The sequence below is a fragment of the Phaethon aethereus genome (assembly GCF_964289735.1).
Source record: "Phaethon aethereus genome assembly, chromosome: 4".
Classification (NCBI taxonomy): domain Eukaryota; kingdom Metazoa; phylum Chordata; class Aves; order Phaethontiformes; family Phaethontidae; genus Phaethon; species Phaethon aethereus.
In genome coordinates, this window is record NC_138578.1 from 85,337,499 (window position 1) to 85,344,901 (window position 7,403).

General features: G+C 76.1%; 1 protein-coding gene across 1 annotated transcript; it reads left to right on the top strand.

The window, feature by feature from the left end:
* Positions 1–904: 904 nt before the first annotated feature.
* Positions 905–6,784, top strand: LOC309404473 (uncharacterized protein; the record flags this gene model as incomplete). The annotated part of the gene is given in 15 exon segments (XM_081998943.1): positions 905–990; positions 2,707–2,759; positions 2,842–2,954; positions 3,070–3,144; positions 3,661–3,795; positions 3,971–4,048; positions 4,229–4,380; positions 4,624–4,678; positions 4,752–4,826; positions 4,946–5,060; positions 5,191–5,561; positions 5,563–6,028; positions 6,133–6,251; positions 6,548–6,605; positions 6,684–6,784. Coding segments are annotated over 15 exon segments (2,052 nt in total).
* Positions 6,785–7,403: the final 619 nt, after the last annotated feature.

Below are 7,403 nucleotides of genomic sequence, written 5' to 3' on the forward strand. Positions count from 1 at the left end.
AGCCCTCCTGCGGGACCCCCAGGGAGGGCGGCAGGGTGGGCACAGGCCCTGGGCAGGGTTCCACAGCGGGTGGGGGTGCTCACAGAAAGTCGGTGGCATCAGTGAGCCGGTGGCCGCAGCAGATGGGTCCCCTTGCCTGGGGGGTCAGGGGCACGTGGGATCTGGCCCTGGGTCTGGGGGGCGGCCCCGGGCCCCCCCTGCCCACATCCGTGGGCCCCCCCTGCCCACATGCCGCCCCCAGCCCCAAGGCCCCATTTTCCAGCTGCTGCGAATATTTTCCCTCTCTGGGGCTTTGGGGTTTGCAGGCCGCGGTGACCAAATAAGGGAACAGGCCGAGCGCGGCTCCGCCGGGACAGGGCAGCTGGCGCCCGACGGGGGACGGGGACGGGGGACAGGCCATCCGCCACGCCAGCCCCTGCCCGGCTGAGCATCCTGCACCCCGACTTGCCCGCACGGCCCTGCCTGCGCAGCCGGGCGTCGCGTCTGCCTGCAGTCCTGCCTGCCGCTCCCCTGGGACCCCGCAGCACCCGCACTCATCGGGACCCTGGGACCCGCACCCACATGCCAGTGGGGACCCTGGCACAGCACTCACATCCCAGTCTGGGACCCCGGTCCCAGTGGGACCCCGCACAGCCCCCACGTCCCGGGGCGGGACGCTGGCACAGCACCCGTGTCCCGTTATAGGACCCGGGACGCGCACCCACGTCCCGCGGCGGGACGCAGCTCGCCCCGGTGCCGGCTCTCCCGCTTACTCCGGGCCCCGGCAGCGCCCCGCGGCCCCGCGCCCCGCCCGGCTGGCGCCGCCACCACCGCCCCGCGCCCCGCCCGGTGCCGCCCGGTCCCGCCCGCGGGCGGCGGGGCGGGGGCGGGGCGGGCGCAGGGGCTGCGGGGCGGCGGGCGCGGGATGGCGGCCCCGGGGCTGGAGCGGCACCGGCTGGCGCTGCTGGCGGCCAAGGAGGACGTGGGCAACCCCCGGGCCGGCACCAACTGGTGAGGCTGGGGACGGGAGCGGGCACCGGGAGCGGGCACCAGACGCCGGGCACCGGGCACCGGGCGGGGGGGTGGTCCGAGACACGCCGGGCACCGGGACGGGGGGGTTCGGGGCGCCCTGGGGTCCCGTCCGGGACGCGGGCTGAGCCCCGCCCGCCGCTGCCCCCGCGGAGCCGCGCTGGGAACCGGGCGCCCGGTCCCGCCCCGCCCGGTCCCACCGCCGCCGGGCTGGGAGCGGCGCCGCCGCTCGGGGCCCGGGGCACGGCCCGGGGGGCGGCACCGGGGGCACTGCCGGGGCGGGGGGAGCCGCCGAGCCCCGGCACCGGCTCCCGCTGCCGGTGCCCGGGTGGGCCGGGGCTGTGAAGGGGTCGGGGGGCGTGGGGCGGTCGGGACGCCCTGCCCGGCTGCGCCCCACACCTGCCGTGGGGTGCGCGGCTGCGCCCCCGCCCTGCCCGTGCCGCAGCGTGGGGGGAAGCAGGGTCCTGCCCTGCCCCGGGCCGTGGGGGTCCCAGCATGGTCGCGGGCCAGTGCCACGGGCGCAGGCTGGAGCCGGGTTCCCCCCCAGACCCATGCCGCGACCCGGGCCGCTGTGGCCTCACGCCGCCGGGCTGACATCACTGGCACGGCCCGCGGTGGGCAACGGTGGCAAGGCGGTGGGCGACGGCAGCGGGGCTGCACCGGGCCCCGCAGCCAACCCTCGCCTTGCGGCCCTGCGGCGGCACGTTGGGCTCGGGCCCAAGGCCCCCGGCCACCCGGGCGCTGCCCTCTGCCCCCGAGCCGCTGTCCTGGCCGGCGTACCGCAGTGCCGGAGCTCAGTGGGCCCCACGCCAGCGCCCGTCCCTGCCGCCGGCCAGGCCTGCCGCGTGCAGCCAGCGTGCCCTGCCGTGTCCTGCCATGCCGCGCCGTGCTGCGTCGTGCCCTGCTTGCCATGCCATGCCCTGCCGTGCCGTGCCGTGCTGCAGGCGTGCTCCCAGTGCTGTGCCGTGCCGTGTCCCGGCCGGCGCAGAGCGCAGCGTGCCGCCACATGCGCGTGTAATCGGAGCCATGCGGAGACAAAGAGGCGGCAGAGCTGGTGGGGAATGCCCAGCCGGGGCCTCTGCCAGCGAGGGGTCCGCGGCCCCCCAGCCCCAGCCCTGGGCAGGGGTCCCAGCACAGCCAGGGGCCCGGGGCCGCTCCCCTCTCTCCGGGCAGGCGGGGGGGGCCGGGGCCGGTGGGTCGGGGTCTGCCTGGCCGGTGGGAAGAGGGCCTGGGCACCCTGTGAGGTGCCAGCCCGGTGCTGGGTGATGCCAGCATCGCCCTGAGGGGCTTGGGCTGGGGGGCGGGGGGGGGGCCGTGCTGCTGCGGCGCTTCCCGTGGCCCCATTGTCCCGGGGGCGGATGCTGCCGGCGGCACTTCCACGAATTCAGCCCGGGCGGGCGGCACAAGGCGGGGTACTGGGGGGCACAGGGGGTGCCCCTGGCTGCCTCCCCCGACCCCCCCGAGCTCTTCCCGGGGCAGCACCCGGCTCCCTCCCGCAGGAGAGCCGCTGGCCCCACTGCCCGGGGGAGGGCACACCCGGCCGGCACAGCCCGGAGCCTGTCGGTGGCCACTGCCTGCCACAGCCGGGGACGTCCGGGTGGCCACGCTGCCTGCCGCAGGTGACCTTGCGGGGACAAGGGCAGCTGCCCATGCTGCTCCGCTGCCCCCCCCACCTGCCCCCCCCGCTCCCACCCCCAGGGCCGTCTTTGCCTACGAGAAGCACCATGACCTCAAGCTCCTGGACTCCGGAGGTAACAGGGGAACCACTCTGAAGGGGGGGGACCGGGGGGGATGTCCCACTGCACCCACCCCCTGACCGTCCCCTCCTTGTAGCCGGGGGTCCGGATGAGATGGCCGGGAAATTCTCCACCACCAGCATCATGTACGGGCTATGCCGCATCCAAGACCCGGGCACCAGCGCTCACCGCATCGTCCTCATCAGCTGGGTCAGTGCGGGGGCTTGGTGGGGGGAACTCTGAGCATCCTACCCCCCCACCCGGCATCCCGGGGGACAGGGACGTGGCACGGGCTCCCAGCCTAAGCACTGCGTGCCGGCGCCAGGTTGGGGAGAAGGCACCGGAGTCGCAACGAGAGGCGTGTGCCGGGCATCTGCCTGCCATCAGAGCCTTCTTTAGGGTGAGTTTATGGGGGGCTGGGGGCCGGAGCTGAGGCCTGGGTCCCGTGCCCCCTCGTGTCCCCCCACATCCCGGCCAGCCCCGACCTTTGCTTGCTGCGCATTCCTGGCTCTGCTGACTCAGACGCCGCCGTTCCCAGTTCCCAGCCTTGGCCGACGATCCGGGGTTGCGGTCGGGCTCCCTGCCCCTCCTGGACGGATCCTGCCCTTGCTCGGTGGGATCCTGTGTGTCGTGTGTCCCCCCCGCCTCTGCTCCCATGTCCCAACCCCCAGAGATCCAGCTGGGTCCTATAGCTGGATCGAGCTCCACATCTGGATCTGCCCCCCACATCTGGATCCAGCCCCACATCTGAGGCCGGCGAGCACATGCAAGGGAATGGCGCCAGGATTCCCTGGGGAGGCTGCAAATCCGTCCCGGGGGGGCGAGGGGGGGAGCGGGGACGGAGATGGGAGGGAGAAGGGGGGGGGCCCGTGGGTGCTTCAAGGAGGGGGGTGATGCCGTCGCGTCTCGGCGGCAGGAGGCCAGCGTGGTGCTGAGCGCCCGCCGCGCCGAGGAGGTGACGCAGGAGGGGCTGAGCCGGGCGCTGGCACAACTGGCCCCCGCCCCCCCGCTCGCCAGGAAGGTGCCCCCCCCGGATGCCCAGGAGCTGGTGGTGAGTGGGGGGTCCTGGGATGGGGGGGCATGTGCCCGCGGGGACGGGGACCGGCTGGGGGGGCACCCAACAGAGAGATGGGGCTCTGGCCCACCCTCCCCGGTGCCCTCCCGGGGGTCCCTGGCTGGGAGGTGGGACGGGGTCCTGCCCTGAGGCCCCGGCTCGGTCCCCGCAGGGCACCAACTACCGCAAGACCAACCCGGCGCTGGAGATCCGCCGGACCAAGCGGGACTCCTTCTGGGCACAGGCCGAGGTGAGGGGCAGGGGTCACGGGTGGGCAGGGGTCACGGGTGCACCCCCGATGACCCCCCCGGCACCCCCGGGACTAAGGTCGCGGCCGCTGGCTCGGGGGCTGAGACTGGCGGGGGTCCCGGTGCCGAGCCCAGCGCCGAGGCCGGTGGGAGTCCCGGTGCTGAGTGTGGCGCGGCCGCAGCGCGAGGAGGAGCAGCGCAAGGAGGAGGAGCGGCGGCGGGCGCTGGAGGAGCGCAAGCGCTGGGAGCGGGAGCGGATGGAGGAGGAGAGGCGGGAGGCGGCCGAGCGCGAGCTCCGCTTCAGGGAGAAGGAGCGGATGATCGAGGAGCAGCGGTGAGGGCGGGGGCGTGGGACCCCCGGCCCCCCGCACCCCACAGTGCCCCCAGCCCCGCTGGCGCTCTCGCCATGGGTTCCCATGGTGGGACCCTCCAGCTTCTGTATCCCGGTGCCCCCCAACCCGCGTGGTTCCAAGCACAGGGACCCACAGCGGGACCCAGAGGGTCCTGCACCCCGCGGCTGCTCCCCCCACACCCCCCGAATCCCCCCGTGCCCCCCTGACGCTCCCTGCCCTCGCAGGAAGGAGCAGGCGCGGCTGGAGGCAGAGGAGCGGAGGAAGGAGAAGGCGCGATGGGTGAGCGGGGCGGCCGGGATGGGGGCCGGGGGCCGGGGGGCACGGGCTGCCCTGCCGCACCGTGTCCCCGCAGGAGCAGCAGCAGCGGGAGCACGAGGAGGCCATGCGGGACCGCGGCCGGCGCAGCGAGTCCATCGAGAAGGCGGCCGTGAGTGCCCGGGCCGAGCGCCCCGTCCTGCCCCGGCGGCGCCGCGTGCCCCCGTGGCCGCGCCGCGTGCCCCCGTGGCCGCGCCGCGGGGCCGCTGACGGGGGTCTGGGTGCCCGCAGGAGGCGGCTGTCCTGGTCTCCCAGCGCCCGCAGAACCCGCGGGATTTCTTCCGGCAGCGGGAGCGCTCGGGGTCCACCTCGGGCACCCCGCTGCCCGCGCCCGGCCCCAGGCCCGGTAGGTGCCCCCACGGCGCGGGGCGGCGGGGCCGAGCGCGGGCGCTGCCCGTGCGGGGGCGCGGGGCAGCGGCGGGGGTCGCTGCCCCAGCGCGGGCAGGGCCGGTGCTGACCCCCGCCCCGTGCCCCAGGCGCCCGGCGGCCGTTCCTGCGGTACCAGCGCAGCCTGACGGAGTCGGCCTTCATCTTCCGCCGGCCGGACCCGCCGCCCTCGCCCGGACCCCTCCTCCCCGGGGCCTTCCGGGCTGCGCCCCCCCCCGGCCCCCGCCGGCCCCCGCCTCCCCTCCCCACCAGCCCCACGGGCGGGGAGACCCCTCCCTGTACCCCTACCCCGACCCCCTCCAGCCCCACGGGGGCGGAGACCCCTCCCTGTGCCACCCTGGGGAGCCCCCCCAGCCCTGTAGCTACGGGGGCCCCCCCTCTACCCAGCCCCATAGAGACGGACCCCCCCCCTCCCTTTGCCAGCCGGGGGCCCCATAGAGACGGACCCCCCCCCTCCCTTTGCCAGCCGGGGGCCCCCCAGCCCGGTAGGGGCAGGGTCGCCCCCCCCCGTTCCTGGGCCACGTCCCCTGCCCCTCACCAGCCCCCCCCGGACGGGGTGTCCCCTCGGGTCGGGGTCTCCTGACAGCACTTGTGGGGCAGAGCCCCTGTCCCCACCCGGCACTCCCGGGCGGGGGCCCCCCCCAGGCAGCGAGGAGGCCGTGATTCTGCCTCCCCCCAGCTCCCCCCAGGATGAGGAGGGGCCCCCGCCGGACACCTTCCCCCTCCCCAGCCCCCCTGCATGGGGGTCTCCGGGGCTGCGGGTGGGGCCAGGCGAGGGGGTCCCGAGCCCCCGCGGGGAGTCGCCTCCGCCCGGGCTGGTGCCCGCCCCGCCGCGCCGGGCTGGGCCCCCCCCCCGCAGCCCCAGCCCCCCCAGCCTGCCGCAGGATCCGGCCCTTCCCCGCCCGGCAGCCCAGGGACCGCGGCAAGGTGGGTGGCCGGACACCCGTGTGGGGCTGGGGGGGTCTTGCGCCCTGCGCCCCTGCCCGGGCGCCGGGGCTGGCGTGGGGCTCAGCCTGTCCCTCTCCCCATAGGGCCTGTGGGGCAGCCGGGGCAGGAGCCGGCCTGGGGCGACTGGGGGCACAACGGCATCGGGGGCCGGAAGCAGGGGGGCTGGCCGGCCCCCTGGGAGCGGGACCCCCCCCCGGAGGAGGTACGGCACCGGCTGGGGCGGTGTGGGGCTGGGGGGAACGGGATGGGGCTGGGGTCAGGGGAGGGTGATTTTGGGGCTGGGGGCTGGGGTCGGGAGGGGGAACAAGGCGGGGGTTGGGGCTGGGGATCGGGAGGGGGCTGGGGGGGGGCAGGCCAGGGCTGAAGGCTGAGGTTGGGGGGACAAGGCTGGGGGCAGGATGGGGCTGGAGGCAGAGGAAGGGGCCGGGGGTCCATTGGGCAGGGGGACGGGCACGGCCGGGGGCTGTGGGGCTCCTTCAGGGCCCCCTCATCTTGCAGGGGGATGAGCCCCGTGACAGCATCCTCCTGCCGCAGCCCCTGCACAAAGCCACGCCAGGTACCCCGTACCCCCGTGCCCCCCACCCCGCACCCCCCACCCCACCGGCTCAGCCCCCCTCCCTCTCTCTCCGGCCAGGCTTCGCCCTGCTGCTGGCCCGCGACGCCCCCCACCCGCAGCTGCCGGGGGGCACCAGCCCCCCCACCGAGGACGAGGACCTCTCCCCCCATGCCCTGTAGCTGGGGGGGGCCCAGCAGCCCCTGGTGGGGGCACCCACCGGTCCCGGCCCCCTCCACACACGCTACAGACCGTCCCCACGGCCCCCCCAGCACAGCTCACCCCCGGCCCCCTGCAGCCCCCCCCGTTTGCACCCCAAGAAAGCAGCTTTGGGAGCACCGGTGGCAGCACTGGGGGGGGGCGGGGGCCAGGCCAGGGCCCCACCGCCACCCCCGACAACCTCCCCCAGTCAGACACAATGGCTGTTAAATAAATTTTAATGCATATTAATGAGGTGGCAGCTCTGGGGCCCCAGCCTGGGGGTCCGGGGCTGGTCCCTGCCGGGGGGCTGCCCCCCAGGAAGGGCAGCGGGTGGGGGGTGGCAGCGGGTGCCTGGGCCCCTGGGATTAGAGGCAAGCAGAGCTGGGGGGTCTCTGTGCACCCCCCGGGGTTAGACCCACACCCACTGTACGTGGGGGTTTGCCCTGAGCACCCACCCTGGGGGGAACCCCAGCACCCACCTTGCACTGGGGGGGGGGGGTGTCACACCCAGCACCCACCCTGGGCAGGGGGAACAGCCCCATCACCATTTTTTTGAGGGGGGGTCAGCCCTGAGCCCACCCTGCAATGGTGGCATTGGCC